Consider the following 26,416-nt stretch of genomic DNA (forward strand, 5'->3'; position numbering starts at 1 on the left):
ACCTTTGATCTTTACTTAAGCTGGTTGACATCTTCAAGAATGAATGTATCGAATGGGGTTTCGAAACCTCAAACTTTTGATAAGAAATTTCTATTTAATATATTGTTTTTATTTATTTTATTCCGATGAAATATTAACGAGACAATATTAGGCATTCACAAATTTCGCGCTATCTAATTTTGGACCTGAATTAAATATTTAATTAATTTTCCGAGTCCGTCATAAACGTGAGATAAAGAAACAAGCCTAATAGGCCCAATTAGTTACGGGCCGTGGCTACGGGCCCAACGAATAAACGTATAGCTTGTTGACCCAATAGTTAGTTACGGGCTCAATGAATATAAATTGGGCCCAATAAGCCCAATTATTGGGAACCAAAGAGTATAGCTTGTTGACCGTCCGATCAACGTTGCACTCATCACGAACGTTGAATCCTGACGAAGGATAATGATCCGATGGCGGAACTCGTATATAAAGGAGGCCGTCTCCAACTCTAGGGCAACCGATCGCTTGCGCTTCCTTCATCGCGCCGAAACACAACGCAGGAGGAGAAGCAGCGGCGATGGCGGTCGGGTTGGAATCTTCACTCTTCGTCGTCCTCTTTTTGATCTCCTTTCTCCTTCTACGATTCCTTTCTCTCATATTTTTCTGTTTTTCCTGTGTGTTTTCGATCTTTCCAGGAAGAACAAGCGGATCTCCAAGGGGAAGAAGGGAGGGAAGAAGAAGGCGTGAGTTTTGGTCCCTTTGGCGCTTCTTCCTGTTCTCCTTTGCATCTCTGACTCTATCTTGTGATCCGCTTGATGCTTTGCAGGGTCGATCCCTTCGCGAAGAAGGACTGGTACGACATCAAAGCTCCCTCGGTCTTCAACGTCAGGAACATCGGGAAGACCCTTGTTTCGAGGACTCAGGGAACAAAGGTTTGTCATTGCCGCCATTGTATGTTATTCTTCATGTAGGATTTATTATAGATTTAGAAGGAAAATGCATTGAGTTGAGAAGGGGGAGAGGTTTAAGGCTATTTTGATTGGGTTTGTTGGAAGGTGGTACGAGAAAGATAGGTTTGAACTGGGAGGAGGAGGTGACCAGTGACATTGGGAAAACCTTATCAGTGTCAGGTGCTCCTCTTGCATTGGCTGACGCCATAGAAATCATTGCTGCTTGGGATGTTACGGTCTTAGCAATTTCTAAGAAGATGATTTTATAGACTTTTTGACAAGGAAACCATGGAAGAATGGAGTTGCGAAATGTTGAATACAAAGGATTTGGTAAGGAAGAAGAGGAGCTGTTAGGGATAGCCAGGGACAAAGGGAAGATGAAGTCTAAGCCAAAAGATGCTGAGAACCACGATGAATTTGTTGAGAGATTTTTGTTGATTCCACAAGCCTTGAAAGTTCTGTTTATGTTGAATTCGGAACACATCTCTCCTTATTCAGAATGGATCGGCTGTGTCAGATATCTTCTTGCATGCCAAATTCTCGACCTTTTCAGTTTCGTGTTAGTGATGACTCATCGTCTTAGTTGGTGAATTTTCAACTGGAGTGTGATGTAAGAGCTGCTGTCAAGGCTCTCTATTGCAAACAAGATTGTTATTTATGGGTAGAACGTAAAATCATATGTTTCTTTATTTATCTGTCAAACATAGTTGGAAAGGAAGAGATCTACATTTTCCATAGGGTAAATATCTCAAAATGAAAGTAAGCATGATTCCCATGCCATAAGACTGGAGGAGTAGGGGGAACATACTAGCATTTTCTGTGTTTACTGAAGATACTTTCAAGTCAAATTAAATTAACCCTCAAACCTCCAATAACATAGAATTAAGAGCTAATTGAAGAGATTCTTCGATATGGTCTCTTTCTTCGAAGCCTAAAGTATTAAGGCCACATTGAGGCTTAAAGGAGTGGGGGGGGGGGGGAGTATTTTTTGGTTGCTGATACCATGTTTTGAGTTTTGTGAGGGTATGGTACTCTTACTTTAATGACACATGGTCTTTGTTAATTTGCTGACTAATTGCACTCTTACTTTAACGGACCTCAAAAATTATTAAAGCAAGTGCATTACTAGTGCTCTGTCACATTTGGGAGTGTGCTGTTTATAACAATCATTACATATGTATGTCTTGCATTCCATCCAAGAGCCATCTTCTGGATGTTAATCATGGATTTTTGCTGATGTCATAGTTGTATTAAATCTCTCTTGTCGTCTCAGATTGCATCTGAAGGTTTGAAGCACAGAGTTTTTGAGGTTTCTCTAGCTGATCTTCAGAATGATGAGGACCAGGCTCACAGGAAAATCCGGCTCCGGGCAGAGGATGTGCAGGGGAAGAATGTTTTGACTAACTTCTGGGTATGTGCTTGTATTGCTATGCCTAACTCTCTTGGTCTTCGGTGTCAATCGTACTTTGTTTCTCCCTTTAGGGCATGAACTTAACAACTGACAAGGTCAGATACATAGTCCGGAGGTGGCTGACTCTGATTGAGGCACATGTGGATGTCAAGACCACTGACAACTACACTCTCCGGATGTTTTGTATTGCCTTCACTAAGAGACGTCCAAATCAGGTTAAACGCACTTGTTACGCCCAATCTAGTCAGATCAGACAGGTAATTCATTATATATTGCGATTTAATGTCTTGATGTTTAGTTGAACAACTTGAGGCATGCCATCATATTTGGTGTACAGATACGCCGCAAGATGAGAGAGATTATGGTCAACCAGGCTACAACCTGTGACCTGAAGGATTTGGTACTGAAATTCATACCAGATGTTATTGGTAAGGAGATTGAGAAAGCGACTTCGAGCATTTTCCCGCTCCAAAATGTTTACATCCGCAAAGTCAAAATTCTCAAGTCTCCGAAATTTGATTTGGGGAAGCTCATGGAGGTACTCTTATCCACATTTCTTCTTTTCTTTATTCTTCATGTGACAAATAAAATCTGACAAATAGTTCTTACTTGCCATGAGATCCGGCTGTGCTTATGTTGTCTACATAAAACCTTTGGTCGTGTGCAGGTGCATGGTGACTACAAGGAGGATGTGGGTGTCAAAATAGACAGACCTGCTGAAGATGTCCCGATGGAAGGCGAGGAAGCAGTTGTTGGGGCTTAGGCCTTTAGTTCTTTCTTTTGCCAAATGCAATTTCTGCAGTTCTGAATTGTCTTTCCTGTTTTATTGAGATTATTACGTACATCTTTGACAGTGTTTATTTAATAATTCTATAATCTCAGGTGAATTTTCTTTTTTGTTGTTCGAGTGGAATCGAGGCTTTTGCAGCATTATTATTACCTAATCTTAGAGAGATTGCGAAGCTGAGATTATCTTCCGGATACATTATTTGTTCCGGAATAATTTATGACTTTTTTGGGGATAACCTGAATCTTCGATATTGAAGCTGAAATTTGAATAAGCTATTCATAAAACATTTATTTACTATTAAAGGATGTGTAGATGATTATAAAAGTCACCCAAGTGGATACGAGCGTGTCTTTACCTTTGAGTTGCATCCAAGATTTTGATGCCTAGATGTGGATAAGTTGGGGATGCCTCACTCGATGTGTCAAATGGGCTCCATCTGACCTCTCTCGGAAGCCTGTGATGCATCGATCGTGTTAGATACGGGTTGTGTTCATTTACTTTACGCAGCAACAACAACAAGAATTCTGTTCATTTACTTTACAGTTCAACGCTAAATATAGACGACTGTTAGTTTACGGCGCTTACATTACGCTAATCTAAAAGTCCCGGCAAAATCTACCAAAAATATGCGAAAGAAGTCAACCATGAAATGCCTCCACGAAAATGGTGAATTCAAAGCCAACAGGCCAATTAGTCGACCACAGTGGCCAAAACCTCAACACTACGCCTGTGGAATGGATTTATTGCACGACTTTTCCGTCCAATCAAAAAATGTGCACCTCCCTATTGTTGTCACGGCTTGAGAGCAAGTGCCAAACCGAGCCTGGGAGTCCTCTCCAAGGCCTTGGTGTCCAACTCACCAGAGATGGTCAGGGTCGACTTCGGCCGCAGCTCGTGCTGCAAAAGAGCCCCGAGCTTCCCGGAATTGTTGAGCCTTGCCTTTACAGTCGTTTTGGGATCCAGTGCATGTTGCCCGCCGACGGTGACTGTGTTCTCATTGGTGGAGAACCTTCTAACAAACTCAGCAACCACGGAGCTTTTCTGCATCTCATCCAAATGGTACACATAAGAAGCTCTAAGAGTGTCTCCCTTGTCCGCCCTGATAAGAAGGGTCGATGTTGCTATTAATTGTTCCATGATACTCTGCAAGAGGAGGTTTGCAATTACCAGTGCGATACTTACATGATGACAGAAGCATCGTATTCTGGCTTCGTCAGGCTTACTCCAGCGCCGTATTTGGTAAAAGTTCCTGAGGCACTATCAAAACCAGCCTCTGCACCAAAGGCAAGGCCTTGGGCACCTACCGTCCCGGAAAGTTCAACCACCGGCGACTGCTTTAAAGACATTACCGAGGCCAGGCTTGCATGATGATGCAAATACCAAACCTCCAGCTGAATGGTAGGAAATTCAGTTCAGTCATATACAGTCTTAACGAATCACGACTTCAATTAAAGTCATGGAACCTTGGTACCTTCCCAGATTTATAATCAGGAACCTTTATAGAAGCAATAGCCTTTGTGGATGGCAAAATCTCAGAGATGATAAGAGTGGTGGAGATCTGATAGAAAACAGAAGGAGAAAAGGTAACCTAGTAATTATTTTTCAGTAGTCAAATAATGGAAGAATAACGAGGCAGAAAACGCACATTTGAATCAGTGTCGACTTTCACATTGACGAGGGTGTTTTTGTACTTGTACAGTGAACCAATATCAGACGTATAAAGCCCTCCTTTCTTGACAGCCGAAGAGGTAAGTGCCTGTATATGAATCAGATGTGCCTGTAAGCGATCCTAAACCAAACTCCAATAGAGTGCTTAAATGCAAATCTTTTGCTGAATTCAGACATAAACAGATCAGTTTATTGCTCGTTACATTCAAGTGTCACACCAATATTGTGTCTTAACCACATTCTGAAGTTGACTTATTCGTCTCTTCCATTGAAAAGGATGGGATATCAGAATCCCCATCGAACTCCAGAATATATCTATGGCTAATCATCAAGCAGGTGTGAGGATGTAAAGAGAAGGCAAATGATTCATCCAGGTTAGTTTTAAATTATAATCACCTGCCAGCTTTGTTTACCTTCCTTTAGCCCCCTTTTCTCCTGCTCTCTCTGATGTTTATATTTTGCTAATATGGGAGAATAATTTTATCTTTAAATGCATGCTGAAGACATGCGTAGTTATAGTAAATGCCATCTGCTAAAGTGAGCTTGGAAAACCATCTGTGAGAGTTACAGCCTTCCCAGCTTGCATCCTAAAGATTTAAGAAGCCAAAAGGGATCAAATAGGCCAAGAAGTTGTGGCATTAGGAGGGAAACAAGGCAAAATACACAAGTCCATTATCTGTGCTGTTTCCCTTATTGTGCCACATGATCTGCATGTGTTGGATCAGGGGAATGGATGAAGTTGGGTACAAGTAAACAATCAATTTTTAATGGGTACAGTTGCTTAAATCATTATGACTTGTAAATCAGAATTTCAAAAACATGATCTTGTGAAAGTAAAAGGATATGTAAGACCTGAATATTCAGGTTATGGACAATAAGATCAATTCATTTCGAAACTTGATAGCATGGGTAGACATCATAGAGAACTTCTCATTGTTTATTTTGAATTTTAATAAATTGTCTTCTCTTCTCTCAAACAAAGTAGAAAATTTTGGGTCGAAAATGCTACAAAGGTGTTCCTTGGCCTTGGATCAGAGCCCTAACTAGCTGGTACACTCGCGACTTCACCAATCACCATAGTTGCAGGTTCCACAGTTTTAGGGGCCATCTTGAGATGCATGGACAACTTATCCACCTATTTTTTTCATCAGTTTTATCTAATCCCATCACTTCTCTAGCTCCATGACCTCACTAATAATAATGCATGAATTCATACAAGTTTGTGTGTAAAATTCTATCCTCAATTTCTCATCAACCATGTCCAATTTTTTCTTGCGCACTTCTTAATTGTTTATTTTCTAAACATGTATACGTATTTAATACTACAATTATAATATATTTTTAGTGATGCTTTATAGATCTAAGTGTTGGACACTTAGGAAGTAATGTATACAAAAAATTGGTTGTCAAGAAAATAATGTTGAAGGTTGATGTTTGGAGTCATTAGGAAAAGACTGTTTTCATTCATGAATAATTATATTTAATTTTTGACAGAAGATAAATTAAAATATAACTATTTAAAAAGATATGGATATATGCAAAGGAAACATATAGATGTTGTACTTAGAAGAGATGATACAATCAAGCTAATGGTACTAGGAGAGATTGAGGGAGTCCTAAGAAGACCTAACTAAAATCTATAAATAAAGATAAAATATCTTGTACAGAGCTCAATGGTGCCCAAAAAAAGACAATGTAACTGGCAGAAAAGAGTTGGAAAATTATGATTTTTTGTTTTTGTTTCTTTTATACAACTGATATATTTGTTTGTCCATACACCTGACGCACAATTTGCAATATGCAATGATTGATAACCAAATGCCTAATATAGGTTCTACTTTCTAAAATATAAATGAAATGCTCTAACTCTAGTGATCCTTCCTGTGCTTGTTACCAATCAAAATTAGGTAGGAAAATAACTCAGCCTGACAAGCTATTGTACAGAGGCAAAGACATTTTAAAGCAACTTCCCAGATAATCTATAACTGACACAAATCAGTATCATTTTACAGCCTATCTCCCTGAAAAATCCTTTATAGTGTGAAAGCATCCAACAACTATCCAAACAGAAAGACTTGAATTCCATGTCTAAAGCAAAGATTCAACGGTAAGACAGTCAGTGTGAAGGCACAACTATGATCCAAAAAAAAAAAGATACATCTGATAAGAGATTACTCTGTCAAGAGAAAAATATGAAATGATCACCTAGAAAGGAGTTCTATAAAAAAATGTCAAATCATGCAAGTTTAAAAGTTTAAATAGTCAAAACTATGCTAAGCAACTTACAACAATGTATCAATGTATGCACAGGCAAAGAGAAAAAAAAGAGCAATTAAGCAAAATTATTTGGAAAACATAGAACAGTTTGAAAAAAAAAAGAAGAGAAGCATGAATGCAGAACAATTATAAGCACAATGAATTCCAGGAACAAACAATAGCAAAAATAAATCGCATATGTGTGACAATATCACTTCTTGGGACGTGCAAGATAAAGCAACGCTAGCAACAAACCGGCTTGCATGCAATAAAGCAATTAGCTAAATTCAACAGGAAAATTCTACACATCAGTACCAAATTAGATCGATGCAAAGATAGAAATTTACCAAAAAAATTGCAAAACATTGAAAGAGACGATCCAGAATCTTCAAGTCATCCTCAATTAGACAACCACAGAGGTCAGCCTCATAGTATCATTTTATATCTTCTCATGTTCCTTTTTTCGTTTAACGATCACGTCGGGAAAGAAATAACTATTTAGACCATCGAACCGATCAACATGATTCCATAGTCGCAATCACACAAGTCGAAATATAGCAATACAATCCTAAAGAGAGGAACAGTTGAGAACTAACTGCGATTGTCAATCTAAAAGTAAGCTTACCACACCGGAGGCGCTGGTGGTGGAGATGGTCAACTTCTGGTCGCACGTATAGTCCTTGGTTAGCAGATCTGAGTTACCAGCCCAAAGATTAGCGGAGAAGAATCGAACAAAAACAAGAGGGAATCTGATATCAGGGGAGAAGGAGATGGAGAGATCGGAAATGGATAGTACCCTTGGCGTTCTTGCCGATGTCGGAGAAGAGCCCCGGTCCCTTCATGGCTGCGGGCGAGGAGAGAGACAAATCAAAGGAGAGGAGCGTCGTAGGGTTTCGCCCTCTCGGTGGAGCGCGACAGAAAAATGAGAAGATATATAAATAGAGAGTTAGCTTGGAAAATTATGGGCGGCGGACCAACAGAAACAAAGAAACTAAGACGTGGATTAACCGTTCTGGGTACCTGCCTTTTCATTGGAGATGGAATGTGGGCTCATGTGTGGGACCCGAACGTTACTGCAGATCATGGGCCGGAGAGTCGGACGGGTAACCTTAAGCGAGTTGGAGAAGTTTCTTCTCGCAATAGACGCCATTTCTGCGCTTCCACTTACTGACGGAACTCTACATTTACCCGTCGTCCCATACGTTGAAACAGATCGGGTCCCACCTGTTTCTGCGGAGTGATGTCAGATGTAGAGGATTAAGGTAACAAATAAAGGAGTGAGAAGGTGTCACTATTATGGTCCCACGAGGTTTGCTCAATGTCGAAAAAAGGTTTTGATGTGATGGGAGTTAAGCCAAAAACCGCTGCTTCGTCAACAAAATTATATATCAAAATCAAATAAAAAGTAATTTAGAGCTGTCTATATATTTTTAATTATGCCTTGAGTGAAATAATAATAATAATCTTTCTTACCACCTAAGAAATCCCTCTAAGATTGATGATATATATTATATATATATGACTATGATTTCATTTTTACTATAATCAAATATAAAAAATGTAGATAAAAGTTTCTGTTACTGATACAGCAAAGAACACAATCATTGAAGACGTACAGATCGATGGGAACATTAAATTGGTTTAATGGGAAATGTCTACCCATTTTCCAACACGGAACGCGTAATTGTACAGTTGAAGTAACATCTCTTCTACGCAAATATTGCCGATTCCGACTCTCATCGACGATTCAACGAATCTACCAGGGCGTCGCCTCGGAGGCTCCGCGACGGCGCCATGTGCCGGCCGGAGGGTCGGGAGCCGGATCCGAAGCGCGCGGAGGGCAGCGGCGGCGGCGGCGGCAGCGGAGGGAACTCGGACGGGGCGCGATCGCGATCCCGCGGCTTCCACTCCTCGGCCGCGAGCAGCGGCGACCTCTCGACGGCGAGGCGGCGGTAGGAGCTCCGGTCCCGGCTCCGCTTGATCGCGCGCATCACCAACGGTATCAGACCCTCCATCTAACCGATCGATCTCTTTCTCTTCAATCCGCTCTTCTTCTGTCCTCCTTTCTTGCTGAGTTGGGGAGCACTGATAACGAGAGAGTGCCGGAAGAGGGCAAACAAAGGCTTCAATTATTGGTAAGATGTGGAAATTGGTAATTCTCTCCTATCCATCATCATTCTGTCAATCTCATCTCGATCACAACCGTCCAATCATGTAAGCTCATCCTATCCTCCAATCTCAACCGTTCTTTCTATTGCGGTTTCTCATCACAGGAATCCCACACGACTTGGAAGAAAGCAGGAGGAATCAGCAGTTCAAATGCGTCGGCTGAGCTCAACTGCCTTAGCACGGTCTTGTCTCCTGCTCGTGCTTAGAGGAGAAGCCCATACGGTCAATTATAGGAGGCTCGAAGCTTGCCGTATGTGAGCTTGACCTTTTGCCTGGAAGCTTCCTCCTGTCACAGTGGACTGACTGCGCCGCTTGAATGGCGGCCATGACTTTGTTGTCAGCATCCATGAACGATTGCAATTTCTATGCAGGGGAAAAGAAAAGGTTCAGGCAACGGGCTTTCTTTGCTTCCTCTACGCATCATGATTCTCTTGACATGTTCTTTACGCCGATCTCCCTACATACAAAAGAGGATAATCCTCTCTCTCTATATTAGAGACCCTTCTATAAGACATTCAACACACAAAAGGAAAAGGATAAAGAAGAAAAAAAGGAAGCATCAACTCACTTGAAAGATTTCTTTTTTGATACAACAGGGAGAACAATGAATATACCCATCATCATTCTTCACTTGGATGCACACTCATGTATCCCTTTCTTGCATTGTTTTACGCAAGCTTCCTCCCAGAGGAGCAAGTGATAGAGGTGACTGCATCTCGACAACTTCATTTGTGACTAGATTAATTGAAGGGACTACGGAGTCTTGAATCGAATCGGACAGATGGCCTGTACATGTGATGGAATCAGCCGGTGTCTAGAGAGATAAAAACCTTCTTCTTCTGCACGACGTGACAGTGGAGTTATCAGCTCAGACCGATTCAAGTCCACAGTTTCCACCTTCAAATCTGTGGACTCGATCGATGTTTGGCAGGAAGTCACAGCAAGCCTTTGCTGCATCAACCTTGGAGTTCAATCCAGTTTGGCCAAACCTACTGCCTCAGAAACTTCGACCTCGTCTCCAAAGATAAGGTTAATCCAGTTTGGCCAAACCTACTGCCTCGGAAACTTCCACATCGTCTCCAAAGATAAGGTTAATCTACACACACAAGTAGAAGTGGGAGCGTCACCAATATCTCACAACCGGTGCCATTGCCGAGTGCAGTGGGTACAACTACCCCTTCTGTTTCCATGCATGGAAAGTGGCGTGCATGGACAATTCCATGTGCCTTACGTTCAATGAACCTCGAGGGGATGAAGATGAGCACCAGCCGCAGAGACATGCACATATGACTCCCTACTTTACAAGGCCAAAGAATGGAATAGTCTAACACGTGACGTTCTCTCACGTCTTCCAATCGATGTAAGTTTCTCGTGCTTTATTGTATGTTAATTGTGTGGAAAGCGTCGAGTCCCTGTCAGAAGGATACATCCCCCTTTCCCTCGAACGCAATTGGAAGCGAATCACTGAGGTTACTTTCCTTTCTTCTGCACTCGCACTCGACCCCCTCGCAAATTGTGTGCGCGCACACGAACGAGAAAAGGATGGAAGGAACCACAGCCACAGGCCACGCCGCTTCCAATAGCCGGTGCGGGAAGGTGATAAGCGTGGGCGGTGTACCGAGTCGACAAGGTACTCTGTTTGACTGCTCCCTGTGTCGTCCTCGCTGACGTGTGACCCGAAGCCACCCGGAAGCGATGGAGTCACTCCATCGGGTAGTTGCGATACGAAAACCCAAACCGTACCTTTTTAATGATTGGTGAATTGCAGCCGGCCCCACATCCTCGTATCACAGGGCCAGTAGGTGGGACGGGTAGATTAAGTGTTGCCAGGTTCTTAACTCGGTCGTCGTCCTGCGTGCTCCTCTTCGCCGCCTCAGCTTCCAAACTTGGACCACACTCCACTCTGTTCCTATTCATTTCCCCTCTCTCTATATATCTCGAGGCCGCTTCTCGCTCTTCACTCGTGTTCTGTTCTTCTTTGCTTGCCTGCTTCCAGACTTTGACCACCGTGGTACAGCTCTGCGAATATTTTCACCCTTGCCCCCCAAATCCTTACTGTGACCGAGAGACAGAGAGAGAGAGAGAGCGAGCGAGAACCAAGATCCGATGGCCGTGGATACAGTGGAGACCGTCGTCAGCAGGGACGAGACGACGCCGACGACGCCCTACCAGGTAGAGTCGTGGGCGAAGGGGAAGCGCTCGAAGCGCCCCCGCGCCTCCAGCTCTCCCGCAGTCTCCGAGAAGGATGACGGCCGCATCCCCACCGAGGAGGAATTCCTCGCCCTTTGCCTCATGATGCTCTCCCGCGGCGTCAGCGGCCGGTCTGACCTCCGCACGGCGGTTCAGGTGGAGCAGCGTGACGGAGGAGGCACCTCTCGGATAGACCACGCGGTGCCGCCGTCGAAGACTCAGTCCTACGAGTGCTCCGTCTGCGGCAAGGCGTTCCCCTCCTACCAGGCCCTCGGGGGCCACAAAACCAGCCACCGGAAGCCCGTGGCCGCCGCGGCGACCGCCGGAGGTGACGCAGTCACCTCCGCCTCGACTAGCGGCGCTACCTCGGTCCCGGGAAGGGCCCACGAGTGCTCAGTGTGTCACAAGTCGTTCCCGACAGGCCAGGCGCTGGGCGGTCACATGAGGTGCCACTACGAGGGCGTCAACGCGAGGGCGGCGGCGACTTCGTCTTCCGGGGTGGCGAGCTCGGGGAAGGACCAAGGGTTCGACCTGAACCTGCCGCCAGCGTCGCAGCGGCTGCCGACGATGGGGTTAATCGGCGGAGGGTGGGACAAGGAGAAGCGGAAGAAGGAGGAGGAGGAGGTGCTCAGCCCTCTGGCGTTGACCAATAAGAAGCCGCGTCTCTTGACGCCGTCAACACGCGGCATAGAAGCAACGCCGCTGACCCTAATTAGTTTTATTTGATGTCTCTTTTATCGTTACTATTACAATTATTATTATTATATTTTTTTGTGTAGGTTGAAAAAAACATTCTTTCATTGTTTGCTTAAGTAAGAAATCAATTTGTTGTTGTATTACTGCTAGTATTCAAATTTGTTTGGTTTGGTTGACTTGGTTTGGTTGACCGGAGAAAGAAGGCAGTAACCAATGGAAGTTTCTCTTTGACTTTTGAACCTGACACTGCACGTTAAATTGACTGTTATATATATATATATATATATATATATATATATATATATATATATATATATATATATATATATATATATATATATATATATACACATACAAATAGTTGGATTATTTTGGTTGCTTAGGATTTCTATGAGAAATTATTTTGATGATCATCCGCATTTGTGAGGGATAATGTCAAAGGCTCATTCATCCTCAACGCTCTGCAATCTAAAATATATCACCGAATTAAATTAGCATTATTCAGCTGCATGTTTGCATATCATTCATATGTTCAACCCTTGCTCTGTTTTTAGCTGGTAAGGTTGTATCATACTTGTTTAAGTTTTAATATATTAATTTTATTTAAAAATATATTTTTAGCTATGAATGAAAAGAATAAACTTCTATATGATATTTTTATAATATTATATAATCATTTAAGGATTGAGGGTTGATACTATGAGACAAATCTAATATATCATATCTATTTGGGAGCTTGAAATTTCATTCGATAAAATTTTGAACATATCAACTTGTTTAGTTAGAAAAATTTATGAGATTGATTAGTGTTTTCATCGTTTATCATTAAAAAAATAATATAGCTCACAAGAGAGTAAAATCTATTACACCTTTTTTTTTTTTGTCTTTTTATAATAGTTACGTTATTAGCATAATCAATTTTAATTTTTAACCCATCATGATCAAATCAAATCGATTTGATCTGATTTGTTTTTAAAGTTATGATTTTCAAAGTATATTTTTTATAAAATAAAAAAAAACTCCTTTACCATCTTGTTTCTTAATCTATTACTAGGAAAAAAAAACTATACTAAATTTCTTCTATATGTAAAGAGTGAAATTTAGTATTAATTTCATGAGTTCAAAATGATATATTTGTAAATATAATTATATATAATATTTATTTTATAAATATCAATTTAGTGATGAATTATTATATGTAAATGGATGTAGAATGCCAAATAGACTATTTATTATATTTGAAATTTGATATGACATGCGTGAGTGAGTAGGACTATGTAATATGATGAACTTAATTTAAATTGCTTAAATAGTGAGATATACTTGTTTTATCTATTCGCAAATGGTTAACCTAATTGTAGTATCAGGATCTGTAAAAGAGTAAATTAATTAATTTCGAAAATGAGTGACGAACAAGTTTCGATATCTTACAAAGGTAGTAGTTTTATAAACAATTCAGTAGATACTTCGTATGCAAGAGAGAAAAGAAAGAAAAGAGCAAACAAAGATTTTAGAAGGCAAAAAAGATAGTCATAAGTCTACAAACGAATGCTCATCAAGTGTCACACATGTTGATAAGTTTCCATAAGCTTAACGTGTAAACTTATAAATCCAATCAATACCCAACACTATTCTAAATATCCATCTAGTCCTATGCCACCTAGGTGGTTTGAGGATCCTTTGATGATTGATGTTTTGCTCTGCATCATAGCTTACAGAAAACAAATCATTACACAAAAAAATTAGATCATTTAAAGATAGTTTTAGCCATTATGGTGAGTGGTCGCTTTCTAGTCGTACAAAATATTCATATTCATAGTTTTCAAGCAAAAATATACAACATATGTACAAGCAAGCAAAAGCGACGAATGATCTGCTGACAAAATATGACGGGTGAGTGATAACCATCCGTGAAATTCCCCCCCACTTAAATTGTCAATACCCTCATCGATGCTTGCTAGTAGGCTTTAATGATTATCTTTTCATATCGTAGGGCATCTTCACGCTCTCAATTGACTTTTGTCCAATAAAGCTTTCGCTACTTCACCAAGTACTCGATTTGATTTGCTCTATTGGGTAGCTTTATCTTGTGATATGCTAGAATGACTTTAACTCACATTTCGTAGGAGGCTCTAGTGGGGGGGAGGGGGGGGGGGTAGCCGAGTTTGAATGCTTTGGAAAGATTATTGCAGATATAAGTGGTAGGTTTTCAAGTTGCTTGTGTGAAAGATATTATGAATTTTGTGCCATGCCGATAGCTATAACCTATAGGAGACATTGCCTACCTTAATAATTATTAGAAACAGTCATTTATATTTATGTATGTTTAAAACTGTAGATGAGACTATTGCTTAACAGTTCATCTAATTGCTTCGAGAGCTTTGCCAACTTTAGAGGGGCCATACGGTATGATGGTCTCATTGGAGACTTCACTTTTGACTCTAGCTTAATATGATGATCCATGCCTCTATGTACTAGTAGTGTTTTTGGCCACTTAAGTGGCATAGCATCTATAACTCCTTTAGAATGTTTGTCATCATAGTAAATTCACGAGTAGCCTCCACATCAAGTGGTTCTAACCTTATTATGACCATGAAAGTTAATTCACCTTTTTACACCTCCTTTTTTAGTTGTAAAGTCAATATTTATTGTGAGTCCTTATTCCTCGTTCAGGAACTATAACCAAATAGGGGTCATCACCTCCCATTAAACATAGAGATTTTAAGAATGACATTGGCACTAACTTAGTCGTGTGTATGAACTCTATTCTAAGGATCACTTGGAATTCATTCAGTGGCATCACTATCATATTTGTGTTTCCACTCCACGTCCTAATCTTGATCGAGGACCCTTTTGTCAGCTAAGAGATCTGCTTAGCCTCTAAGTTCATAGCCTTTATTTGACTTGAGCTCTTTTTTAGGTTTAACCTAAGTCATCTTGCTTCTTGATTGATAATAAAATTGTGTAGTGCTCATGTCCACAATCGCATGAGTTTTTTTTTGGCTATTTAGTTTAATGTCCATATATATCAACTTGTTACTCCCTATTTTCTATTACGTTGTCTTCGTATTCTCCTCCACTTGACATCGTAATGTATTCAACAAATGTATTACTGTCATCCAAGGGCTTTGCGATTACTTATCATCATCGTTAGATTCAAAACTACTCAAACTAAGGGCTATGACCTTGCCCTTATCTAATCTGAGCATATAGATTGATGCTGTCAATGTAATAAGTGCACGTTTTTGTGAGCACTCCCTCACCATGTACGATCCTCCACACAAGAATCATATGTTAAGTTTTGGGGCTTTACCTTTTGAACTTGACATTTTGTGGGAATTCTTTTTCTTTAGCTCGATCATAGTTTCCTTCTCTCGGGAATAATTAGATGGGTGGTTCTTGAAATTTTTTTTCTTTTTCCCCGAGTTCTTTAAGAAAACAAAGTCGATGAGACTTTTTATAACTGCAATTACCCTAACCATATCAATGACATTCCTTCAAAGTAGTTCCTATTTTTTTCAAGATTTTAGGCTATCGAGCAAGCTGAACAACTTGTCCTTCTCGAACATGTCTTGTATGTCCAACATTAGTACTAAAAACTACATCATATAGTCTCAAATAAAAGTATTTTGGTAGAGTTGTCTCAGCTTCCTTTTTGCAATGAACTTCATATTCTCGGGTATGAATTGAATTCTCAACTTGAACTTTAAGTCCTCCCATGTGTCCACTCAATACCAACCTTGTTGGATCTCTTCCCAACGTATTTGCTACCAAAGTTTTACATCCTTATTAAGTACATGATTTCTATCAAAATTTTGGTTTCTTCAAAATCGAGCCTGATAGCTCAAAAGTATTATTCCATATCAAATAAAAAATTCTCAAGCTCATTTACATCCCTAGCACTCCTGTAGTAGTACAGCTCGAGTTCCCTTAAGTTTTGTGATGGAGCAACATAGGTGTTGCTTTCTCCCACATTAAGAGCACTTGTAAGCAATGTAATCTTGGACATGAGTTCTACATGACTTCGTGTAGGTGTTGCACAGAGTCTTTGGTGTCTTCTGTCAATCGATCTAGTCAGGACTTAAACCTTATCGATATGAGATTCCACCTCCTCTTACGAGTTCTCTATTTTAAGATGCCTTCATTTGCCTTAGTAGAGTTCCTCTACATTCTTTTTAGCTTCAAGAATATCAAAGCAGGTTTTCAAAGTTGTTAGCCTCTCCTTATCACTTCTTTTTTTCAGTTGGCACTATAGATTGTGCTTTCTCACTGTTTTAGCTTTTTTTTTCATGTTGACATTTTGGATTATAGCTTCTTCGAGAATAGTCAACTTCTCACTCACTATTTTGGCTGCTGCGCTCCTCTTGAGTGGCTCCAATAGCATAAGAGTGAGCTTAACACTTATAGTTCACTTGCGACTGTTTGGGGTAATGGTTTGGCTTGTCTTACCTTTCTCGATTTGTTATAGTGCATCGTTATGACGAGATCATGAACTTTCACTATTTGCTCGAACTTCTTACTCGTTAAATACCACAATATAAAGGACTTAGCTATAATTACATAAGTTGTGAGGCACCCTTAGCATTTTTCATATGTAAAGGGTTAGCCTAGTTACAACCCCACTCATGTCTCCAAGGCTTGTAAAAGGGTAAATTGATCAACTTCGAGAATGAACGATGGATATGTCTCAATGCCTCGTAAAGAGGATAACTTTATTAGTAATTCAGCAAACACTTGATGTAAGAGAGAAAAGAAAAAACAAAGAGTTTAGAAAATAAATAAACAGTCTCAAGTATATACACAATAACTCATTGGGTGTCGGCCACGTTGACAAATTCTCGTATGTATAGTATATGAACTTTGTGAATCCAATCAATATCCAACACTACTCCAAATCTTTATTTGATCATGTGTCATCTAAGTAGTTCTAAGGGGTTAAGATAGTTGACATTTTGCATCGTGCCATAACGTAAAAAAAAAAGGTCATGGTACATGAAAACTAAATTATTTTAGGATAATTTTACCCATTATGGTAAGTGATTACTATTTAGTATCGTAAATTATTCTTACTCATAATTTTTAAGTATAAACACATAAAAATAAAGTAAAATACACTACCAAATATATTTACAAGTAAACAAAACTAATGAATAATCCGTTAATGAAGATGTTAGAAGTGAGAGGCTATCGTTCATGACATTACGTCAAGTTTCAATTGATTGAAAATAATATTTATATCAATAATAAAAAATATAATAAATTATTTTTATTTTATATATTCATGAAATTAAATTTAATATTATTAAGAAATTTATTTGTTAGAGAAAATGATGAAAAGCGACGAAAGTCATAGTCAACATCCGGTCAAGACATTCTAGTTGGTCATAGCGTTATTGTACAAGTAATAGGATTTGGGTACAAACCTATGAATATTATGTACGTGTGTAATGAAAATTTCTTCTAGTTTTTAATAAGAAATAATGATCGCCTGAATGGCAGGGAAGTAATTCCTGATCTTTTGGCTAGTAGACGTCTCTTCCTCCGATGGGCTACCTCTGATGGGCTTCGAGGTTTTATCTGGGCTGTCTCTTCCTCTGTTCCTATTTCTATCTTTTAGCAATGGAGAGACAGAAGAGGAAGGACTTGAATCCAGCGGCCTTCGGAAACCGTCCATCGCACGAGGGAACGCTCAAAAGCTCTAAGGCGACAGAAGCAGTAACCGATCTAGGGTTTGTCTCGCAGGCCGAATCCAAGATATCTCGGCCCCGGACTTGGGGCTTCGAACCTCCCTCAATCTCGGTTAGCAAAGGTGAGACCCTCTGACCTCCACTCTCTTTGATATTTCTGATTCCTAGCGCTTTCATCCCGGTTCTTGGATAGTTTGGGGAAAGTATGTGTCTAAGTGCGAGGGCTGGGTTGGGATCTTGTAACAAGATTCGAATTTAGGGTTGTGGCTTTGTTCGATGGCGCAGATCGGAGGTAAATTTAACGGGCGCGTGATATTTGTGAAATTGGGAGGCGTACATCGGAATCTGGTCGATCTTTGACTTCTTCTGTAACCGTCTTGAGTGCGTGTTTTCGTTGATTCATTTTTTAATTTGGTTGAGTGGCCCGTGAAGAGTGCTTTTTGTGGGCGAATCGAGGTTTCTTGTTCTTTTCGTGGGATTGGATGATCCTTGTCGTATCGAATTTTCTTGCTTGGGTTGATTAGGGTCCGATGGTCCCCTTCTCTTTGCCTTTCCATTTTTTTGGGTAAACGAAGTGTATAAATTCCTTGTTGGCTTTACGTTTCCTTGTTATTGAGTTAGGTTGTTCTCCAAGTTAAGCTTTGATCTGTAATATAGTGATAGTTCTATATGCTCTTTGCTCTTCCTCGTGCAGGGTTAATTTAGGGAGGATCATATCCCTGATCCATCACTGAATTTTTGCTGAAATCGTGAAAAATTAATTACTAATAAATCGTATTTTGCTTCCTGATTTGTCAATCCACAACATCATCTGTTCATTTTGGGTTGCAACAGCCATTTGCTGGTGACTTTGAGTTGATCATGATGAAAACACATGAACGTGCTGCAAATTTTGCGCTTTTAGGTATGATGCATTTTTCTCATTCTCTAGCTCATGCAGTTTTAGCCTTTTAGGTCGGTTTCATTTACATGCGTGCCCATATTGGTGTTCTCGTTGGTTGATCAGGCATCTCTTTCATTTTAATAAAACAATTTTATCTGTTTGATTAATGGCATAGAAGAAATGCTATATGTTTTTACCTGAATTGATCTATTTCTATCTGTATAAATTGGTGTTTTTGGTGATATGCTGCTTCAAATAAATTTCAATATTTACTTGTTTGTCAACTGATTGAATGTCATTTTTTACTTCTTGAAAGCCATGATAACCATAAGCTTCATAGACATGGAATCGATTCAAGCATGAGATTCTGTTTACTGTTTTGGTATCAGTTTCAAGGATTGATAGACCGGTACTATTTTGTAATACTGTAAAAGACAAAAATGCATCAATGGAAAATATAAATGTGAAAGCTAACAGGAAAGAAGAACATTTGGGATTTATGCCTTTGCCTTGTCAGATAAGGCAGCTGATCGAACTAGGGTTTAGAGACATTCTTCTTCTTTACCGCACAGACAAAAATCATGATGTGTAACTAGTCTTAGTTAAGATCTACAGCAACAAAGTTGTAGGTCCCGACTATTTGGGGTTGGCAATCTTAGTTAAGATCGCTAATCAAATATTTCAAACCTTAGAGGACCTGTTTTGAATGCATTGTGTTGTCATCAGGCCAGGCCGGCCAGCACTATAAAGCCTAAACATCCTAGTTTGGATCAGTTATGAGATATCACACATTTGTACCTGTAGAGTGTCTTCTCTTATTACTTTTGTGCCATAAGTCTGGGCCAATAAAAAAATATAAAGCCCTAAACAGCCTGGTCTGGACTGGTTTTAAGTCATCAGTCCATTTATAAGGTGATTTTTATATTGGATGCTGCTTGTGCTATTAATATCTGGGTAGGCCACTATGACTACCAGGTGTACTCCTTTGGTTTGAGCAGCATCTAAGATTTTGCTTAGACTTGTCGAGATGGTTAATATTTTTCCTTTGTCAGAGTTTTCTGCAACCCTTTTTTTTTATTTTGAAGTGTTTGCAACTAGGACATGGTATAACTAGCTTGGTTAGAAAGATTTCTTGTTGTATATATGTTTGATCTTGATAATTATGTTTAAGCCTTTTGTTTGCAGGTTTGACCTTAGCCCCACTTGTTGTGAACGTAAACCCCAATGTTAATGTAGTTTTAACAGCATGCCTGACTGTTTACGTCGGTTGCTATCGGTCAGTCAAGCCAACACCACCATCGGTGAGTATTATTTTTTCCTTCTTCATGGAACTGTTAGATTACAGTTTATTCTGTTTGTTGCTTTCGGTTATCAAGGCTATATCAAAAGCGCATTTTGATATGTTCATGAAATATATGCAGGAGACGATGTCAAATGAACATGCCATGCGATTTCCTCTAGTTGGGAGTGCAATGCTGTTATCACTGTTTCTACTTTTCAAGTTCTTCTCCAAAGATTTGGTTAATGCTGTACTGACATGTTACTTCTTTGTTCTTGGGATTGTGGCTCTCTCGTATGTAATTGTCATTTCCAGTGAACTGAGATCTGATTGATGATTCTCACTAGAATTAACAGGTGTTGTGTCTAACTTGTTGCTAACATTGACATGCAGGGCAACATTATTACCAGCAATCAAGCGTTTTCTTCCACGACATTGGAACGATGATCTCATTGTTTGGCGTGCTCCTTATTTCCATTGTGCGTCATCTTTGCTTTTGGCTTTCCTTAAGAATTATCTCTTCTTGTGGTTGTCATATGTCAAAGTAACTAATGTTGACAAAATCTCATGTTTCACTTGTTCTAAATTGGTTGTCAGGTTCTTATCCCTTTGTCTTTACACTTCTTGATAATTAAAGCTTTCATATCTTCGTCTTATATTTATGTGCGGCTGATAGTTAATAGATACATGCCATATATCACTTGACAGTTTATGGAATTTATAGTGATATAGTTAATATTGTTTCTTGAGGCACTCCTCTTTTGTTCCTGATCTGTGTTTACAGCTGTATTAGCTAACCTTGATGTTCTTTGTCGTAGACCATTGGGTGTTGGCTGTTACCGAAAGCTCTTTCAGGAGGTTTTAGATATTCTAGATTACATGAATGGGTTCAAGCAGAGATCTAATAAGTGGGATGCAGTGCATGGTTGTTGATCTATGTTTATTTTGCTTTTTCACCAGTGTTGGATGTTGAGAACAAGTTTTTGACTAACAATTTCCAGCATTGATTATTGACTAACCCAGAAGGTAATATTTTTAACATAATAAAGCCATATTTAACACAATAACATTTTATCAAAAATGTTAATATTAGTTGCTCATCTTAGTGTGATTTCAGGTATACTGGTGACATATTCTTGATGTAGGTTTTAGCATGATTTTTAAGAATATGTAGTGTGGTAGTTACTCTAGGTGTTGGATGTATCTAGTTTATCTGTTCTGTCTGCTTGAGCAATCAGAGTAATTAACTTACTTCCTAAGGATGATGACAAGAATGTTCGAGTTTAAATTATTGCTTATAAGTGCCAAGTTTGGGCTTTGTTCCAAGAAAGTATATTTATTCCCCAACGCGATGTCCAGGTTTCTTGGTACCTGACATCACCTTAATAGTATCCCCAAATGAGTTTAAAGATCTATAATATGCGTCTGTCCGTTGTATTATATCATTGCAGCTCTGTTATCCTTGAAAATTATTGGTGTATAGTCTATAAAATAGGTTTACAAGTGAGGATAGGCTAATGGTAATAAAGAGAGATAGGCGAAAAGAAGGAATTTTAGTCAGAGAAGGATCGTTGAAGTGGAAATGGTAGAAGCATGACTTACATAGGTAAGCTTGGTACTAAGTTGAGAAACAAAACAGAGTTTAGTAACTTTAGTTAGGATGGAATAGACTTTGCCCTGATTAACAATAAGGGATGTAACCATATGGGCGTTGTTAACAGACGGTGAATTTTTTGGTTTTTATATGAAAATAAGAACTTACATGTCAAAATCTCAGTTGGTTCTTAGGCCATACATATTTTGCCCCTACGTCGAACGAAACCATCTTCTTGATGTCTTGTTCTCGGTTTAACTCCGTTTAGACCTGGACAGACTTTTTTTAAGGCATAAAGCTTCATGAGCCTTTACCCGTAAGTTGTGCCTGCAAGATTCATCTGGCTGAGGTTAGTTGTATAAAAGAACATTTTATTATAAGTCTTACTGTTTTTCTTATGCTAAATATTTGCAGAGATTTAATCATAGGAGATATCGTAATTCTCCTATAACAATGAGCAGATACACTATTTTAGCCTTTTCTTGTGCACCTAGCTTGCGAGGACATTATATTTAGTGAAATATAGGAGAATGATATTCTTTTCCTGTTATTAAGTTGTAAGATTGGCTTTTGTCCCTGTTATCTCTGGTCATTTCTTCTTGAGTAATGATTAAATTTTAATATTCCCTGTTGCAGCTGCTTCACTGGAATTTACCAGGTCTCAGGTCGTTGCATCAGTACCAGGAACCTTTTTCTGTGTTTGGTACGTTCTGAAAAAGCATTGGTTGGCGAACAATATTTTGGGGATTGCATTCTGCATTCAGGTTAGTTCTTCCTCAGTCATGTGGTAATTTTTCTAATTTTTATGTTGTTTTGATGATCGATGATATTCTGCTTGATATGTTTTTACATGATCTTCTCTAGTTGGTTTTGTACCTTCTTATATTTTACCTACAAAAGTGTCTTACACTGCATTATGCATTTCATCCAAAATTGACTCTGTTTTAACATTTTCTTTTGAACTTACTTTATACTGGGGAGTTTGGAGTATTTATCGATTCAAGGAAATCCTATATCATCTTTTCCTAAACCATAGTAGACACAGTTACTAGATGGTATCTAGTATCTGCTCTCAAATATTGCACAGTTGTCATTGGGTGTATATAAGACATAGCAAATAGTATAAACTAAATATCTTACGAATAAAAAGAAAGCCACAGTTCTCAAAGATTTGGGGTGACCTCTGTTGATCATTTCTTTTCATTTATCTCTATTGAGGGTAATGTTTCTAGATAATCTCAATCTTTTTTATTGTTTTAGATGAAGCTCTCTTTTTGATTGGACCAATTTTAACTGTCTTTAGCAGCCTTTGACATTCTAAATAATCTTGGATGAATTTTTTTTTTAACTTTTCATCCATGATTATCATAGCCCTTTAACTTTTGCAACCTTTTTTGAGCACTCTTCTTAGACTCGTATCCTAACTGTGGTTGGATATTTGACTTGTGAGGTATAACTGTCTTTGTGTTGAAGCGCTATGGAATTAGGATCCCTAGGAAGTGAATCTTGATTTTTGTTTTAAGAAAAAGTTGGTTTTTTCTAGACCGATCCAGAACCTTCTGGGCAGAGGTTTCAAGTGTTTTCAGGTTTTTTGTCAAGGAACACAACAAGAACTATGCCAAACGATGATAGTGTAATAGGAAACTCTTCAAGAAAAAAAAAAGGTGTGATAGGAAATATGGTTGGGACATAAAATAGAGGGAATATGGGATCTTGCTGAGGAAAAGTGAACAAATACAAATATGGACAGCATATTAGGCCATCTGGAGCTTATAAATTAGACACGGTTCTACCATGTAAGTAGCCAGTTGGATCCTTCTTTCTTCTGTTTCCTGCCAAAGATATCTAATTAGTGAGGATATTATGGAAGTGTTTGTCAGATAACCTATCTGTAACTTAGCCTATATCGTTGCCTACTCATTTTTTATTTTGTAGCATAAGTCACTTGGAGGGTTTACTCTTATATAGGACAAGAAGTTTTCACATTGCGCCAACACATTATATTATGTCAAAATTGTGTCTGGTTTTTAAATAAAAGGAATATAAGGAGAGGGTCGATGTAGTAAATAGAGCTGTTTACATTACTTTTCATCAAGTTTAGTGGAAAATATATTCAACAAGCTCTTCTCCATTTTGCAGGGAATTGAAATGCTATCCTTGGGGTCATTTAAAACCGGTGCCATTCTCTTGGTAATTGCGTACACAGTTGTACTTATCTTCTAATACTTTGTGTGCCTTCTCTTTAAAATATTAGATTTTTGTGATAGATAGTCCTTGGAGACGATTTGCTAAGCAATACTTCAATCCATGTAATTTGCAATCTTTTTTTTTTGTAATTTGCAATCTTATGATAATATACCTTATGAATCATAAAACGCCTTAATCACTGGCATTACACTACAGCATGAGGATCAAATATCATTATCAAGAGCTTTTTTTGCCTCCATGTTCCATGTGCACATCTTCACGGAGCCACTGGTCATGTGTGTGTGTTTTGGCAATATGCATCAATGTGGAGTGAAGTTTTTATTCATCTGTTCCTGAGATGTTGGGTTGTCATTTATTCAAAGATCATGGCATGGAGTACTGATAATTTTCTTTTAATGCCTTATGTTTTGGATTTTAGGTTGGACTATTCTTTTATGACATCTTTTGGGTATTCTTCACTCCGGTAATGGTTAGTGTTGCTAAATCTTTTGATGCTCCAATAAAGGTGCGTTCACTATGCAATTAGTTTTAGATGTTTGCTTGTTGGTATGAAATTCTGTGTGTATATGTGCTTGTTTTAATGTGCTTGTGTTCCTTCATGTCATGAACAGCTTCTATTCCCAACATCTGATGCTGCACGACCATTTTCCATGCTTGGCCTTGGTGATATTGTTATTCCTGGTGAGATATTCAGTTTTTCATCAATGTGTTCTAGTCAGGTTGTTTTTCTACAGTTTTTTTAGTTATGTACAAGAACAACATTTTAAATAGTGGTTTAGGAGATACGTCAGAAGCTATTAAAAGCGGAGAATTGGTATTCATTGCCTCATTCACCAATGGGTGAATAATTGATGGTAGTTCTGAGCGGATATGTTTGGCCATCCACATCTGCCAGTTACACATTCCTCTTTGTTCTGCAACCATAACTAGATTCAGTTGCAACCATTAAAAGCCAAAGTCTGAACAATATGGACAGGAATGTGGACAGGCTAGCTGCAAATTTGATTTTATATTGGATGGCCTCATTCACAGAAGGCTAGCCTCATTTATATTAGATGAACAAGAACAATAATAACAAGCTGTAATGTTTCAATTATCTGGGTTGGCTAGATGGATTTTTTTTCCCCCTGCCATAGGGTTCTGTGTAAGTCCATATCCCTGGGAAAAACATTAATTAGATGATAACATTAAAATGATTAGATTAAACAGTTTTAAGTAACTCTAGTGATTGCACTAGATAATGAGATCATAATTGTGAAGAAAAGGAAAATATATATCATCCTTTTTGGTCAAGGGTCCTGATCACTTGTTGTTGTAGAGAGGTTAAATACTATCCAAGTAGAAACAACTGTCTCAGAGTTCACAGAAGCATTGAAATGAATTGAAGAAAACTATGGGTCTTGGTTGTTGTGGTGTATCTGCTGGTTTTGATTCCTAAATATGTTTCATTGTTGCTTGCATCAATTTACTTAAATTTCTGATTGTTGTTCTGTAATTTTTTTGTATCATATCTTTACATGCTTTGCTGCTGTTTCAGGGATTTTTGTTGCATTAGCATTGCGCTTTGATGTGTCAAGAGGAAAACAACTACGCTACTTCAGTAGTTCCTTTTTGGGATACACTGTTGGGTTGGTCCTCACAATTATTGTCATGAATTGGTTTCAAGCTGCACAGGTGAGTTTGTAAAGTTGTATTTTATTACTAATGTTGCTATCTAGTACCCTTTCCTCCATATTTAGATGTCTTACCAACCACTTGCTCTGCCATATGCAGCCCGCTCTGCTTTATATAGTTCCTGGTGTTATTGGATTTGTAGCTGCTCATTGCCTTTGGAATGGGGAAGTAAAACCGGTTTGTTCCATATCTTTTTTCCTTAAACAATTAATCTTGTTTTACTTTCTCAATTTATGATCTGTGGTACCCTTTATTAGATTCTTCAAATAACAAAGTGCAAGAGGATTATTACCTGGTGACATACAGTTCCTAATGGTTGTGTCTAGTGTCTACCAACTATGAGTTACTTGAGACGGTAGCGTGGTTGAGTTGTCATTTGAATTACATAAATGATGGTGAAGGGTTAATTCAAATTGAATTAATTTGAATTCAATTTGATTGTTTACACACAGACCTTTACGGCACATCAATTTGCTCATAGTAGGACATTAATCCATGTAATAGTGCCTCGTGATTTGATATATGAGAGCAAAACATGCAATACCAAGCTGTTACCAATTGTTATTAGACTTACAGTATATGAGAAAATTGAAAGGTTATATTTTTTTGTTTATTCTAACATCAAATTTAATTTAATTTTTGTTTAGAAATGAACTCATGACATTTTTCTCCTATGTGTACAGCTATTGGAGTATGATGAATCAAAATTGTCGACCGAACCCAGCAGCAGTTCCACACAAGATGGAGAAACCAAAGCCGACAAGAAAGTGGATTAGTTGTTCATTTTGGTTGTCAAAACAATTATGATATTTTGTCACAGGTGCTGTTCAACTAATATCAGAGCGTTGCTCTAAATAGGCTTTGAAACGTTAAAAAAGAGTTTTACAAGTACAATTAAATATTAGTATCATCGGTACCTGTGGATGATGATCTGTTGAGAATTTATCATTCCTTGGACACCACAAATGCACTTGGC

At 38.8% G+C, this 26,416-nt stretch overlaps 4 protein-coding genes and 1 long non-coding RNA gene across 7 annotated transcripts; 3 read left to right on the top strand and 2 right to left on the bottom strand.

Moving 5' to 3' along the window:
- Positions 1 to 467: 467 nt before the first annotated feature.
- LOC135673368 (small ribosomal subunit protein eS1-like) lies at positions 468 to 3,243 on the top strand. The gene is made up of 7 exons (XM_065182270.1): positions 468 to 573; positions 681 to 728; positions 812 to 917; positions 2,209 to 2,346; positions 2,418 to 2,603; positions 2,684 to 2,884; positions 3,014 to 3,243. The coding sequence occupies exons 1-7, from the start codon at positions 563 to 565 to the stop codon at positions 3,107 to 3,109; spliced, it is 786 nt and encodes a 261-aa protein (XP_065038342.1). The 5' UTR covers positions 468 to 562; the 3' UTR covers positions 3,110 to 3,243.
- A 405-nt stretch (positions 3,244 to 3,648) lies between these two features.
- On the bottom strand, positions 3,649 to 8,011 carry LOC135673366 (mitochondrial outer membrane protein porin 5-like). Its single transcript, XM_065182267.1, has 6 exons — positions 7,857 to 8,011; positions 7,686 to 7,753; positions 4,782 to 4,892; positions 4,608 to 4,694; positions 4,319 to 4,527; positions 3,649 to 4,235 (listed from the first exon to the last, which is right to left on the bottom strand). The coding sequence occupies exons 1-6, from the start codon at positions 7,900 to 7,902 to the stop codon at positions 3,929 to 3,931; spliced, it is 828 nt and encodes a 275-aa protein (XP_065038339.1). The 5' UTR covers positions 7,903 to 8,011; the 3' UTR covers positions 3,649 to 3,928.
- Positions 8,012 to 8,621: 610 nt separating this feature from the next.
- Positions 8,622 to 10,265, bottom strand: LOC135673369 (uncharacterized). Its single transcript, XR_010513300.1, has 2 exons — positions 9,798 to 10,265; positions 8,622 to 9,686 (listed from the first exon to the last, which is right to left on the bottom strand). It is a non-coding gene; the product is annotated as an uncharacterized LOC135673369 (long non-coding RNA).
- An 870-nt stretch (positions 10,266 to 11,135) lies between these two features.
- On the top strand, positions 11,136 to 12,258 carry LOC135673367 (zinc finger protein ZAT6-like). The gene has a single exon (XM_065182269.1). The coding sequence runs from the start codon at positions 11,336 to 11,338 to the stop codon at positions 12,143 to 12,145; it is 810 nt and encodes a 269-aa protein (XP_065038341.1). The 5' UTR covers positions 11,136 to 11,335; the 3' UTR covers positions 12,146 to 12,258.
- Positions 12,259 to 17,735: 5,477 nt separating this feature from the next.
- On the top strand, positions 17,736 to 26,350 carry LOC135582531 (signal peptide peptidase 2-like). 3 transcript variants are annotated; one of them, XM_065182274.1, is made up of 12 exons: positions 17,736 to 17,924; positions 18,497 to 18,706; positions 19,871 to 19,986; positions 20,107 to 20,258; positions 20,358 to 20,443; positions 22,195 to 22,322; positions 23,698 to 23,748; positions 24,185 to 24,271; positions 24,378 to 24,447; positions 25,304 to 25,440; positions 25,540 to 25,617; positions 26,124 to 26,350. In XM_065182274.1, exons 2-12 carry the CDS (start codon positions 18,664 to 18,666, stop codon positions 26,214 to 26,216), a joined length of 1,041 nt encoding a protein of 346 aa, XP_065038346.1. In that variant the 5' UTR covers positions 17,736 to 17,924; positions 18,497 to 18,663; the 3' UTR covers positions 26,217 to 26,350. The 3 variants fall into 3 exon arrangements, with proteins under 3 accessions (XP_065038346.1, XP_065038345.1, XP_065038347.1); XM_065182273.1 differs by having other exon boundaries at positions 18,637 to 18,706; XM_065182275.1 differs by lacking the exon at positions 17,736 to 17,924 and adding an exon at positions 17,969 to 18,094 and having other exon boundaries at positions 18,637 to 18,706.
- Positions 26,351 to 26,416: the final 66 nt, after the last annotated feature.

Source organism: Musa acuminata, chromosome BXJ1-5, assembly GCF_036884655.1.
Source record: "Musa acuminata AAA Group cultivar baxijiao chromosome BXJ1-5, Cavendish_Baxijiao_AAA, whole genome shotgun sequence".
Taxonomy (NCBI): Eukaryota; Viridiplantae; Streptophyta; class Magnoliopsida; order Zingiberales; family Musaceae; genus Musa; species Musa acuminata.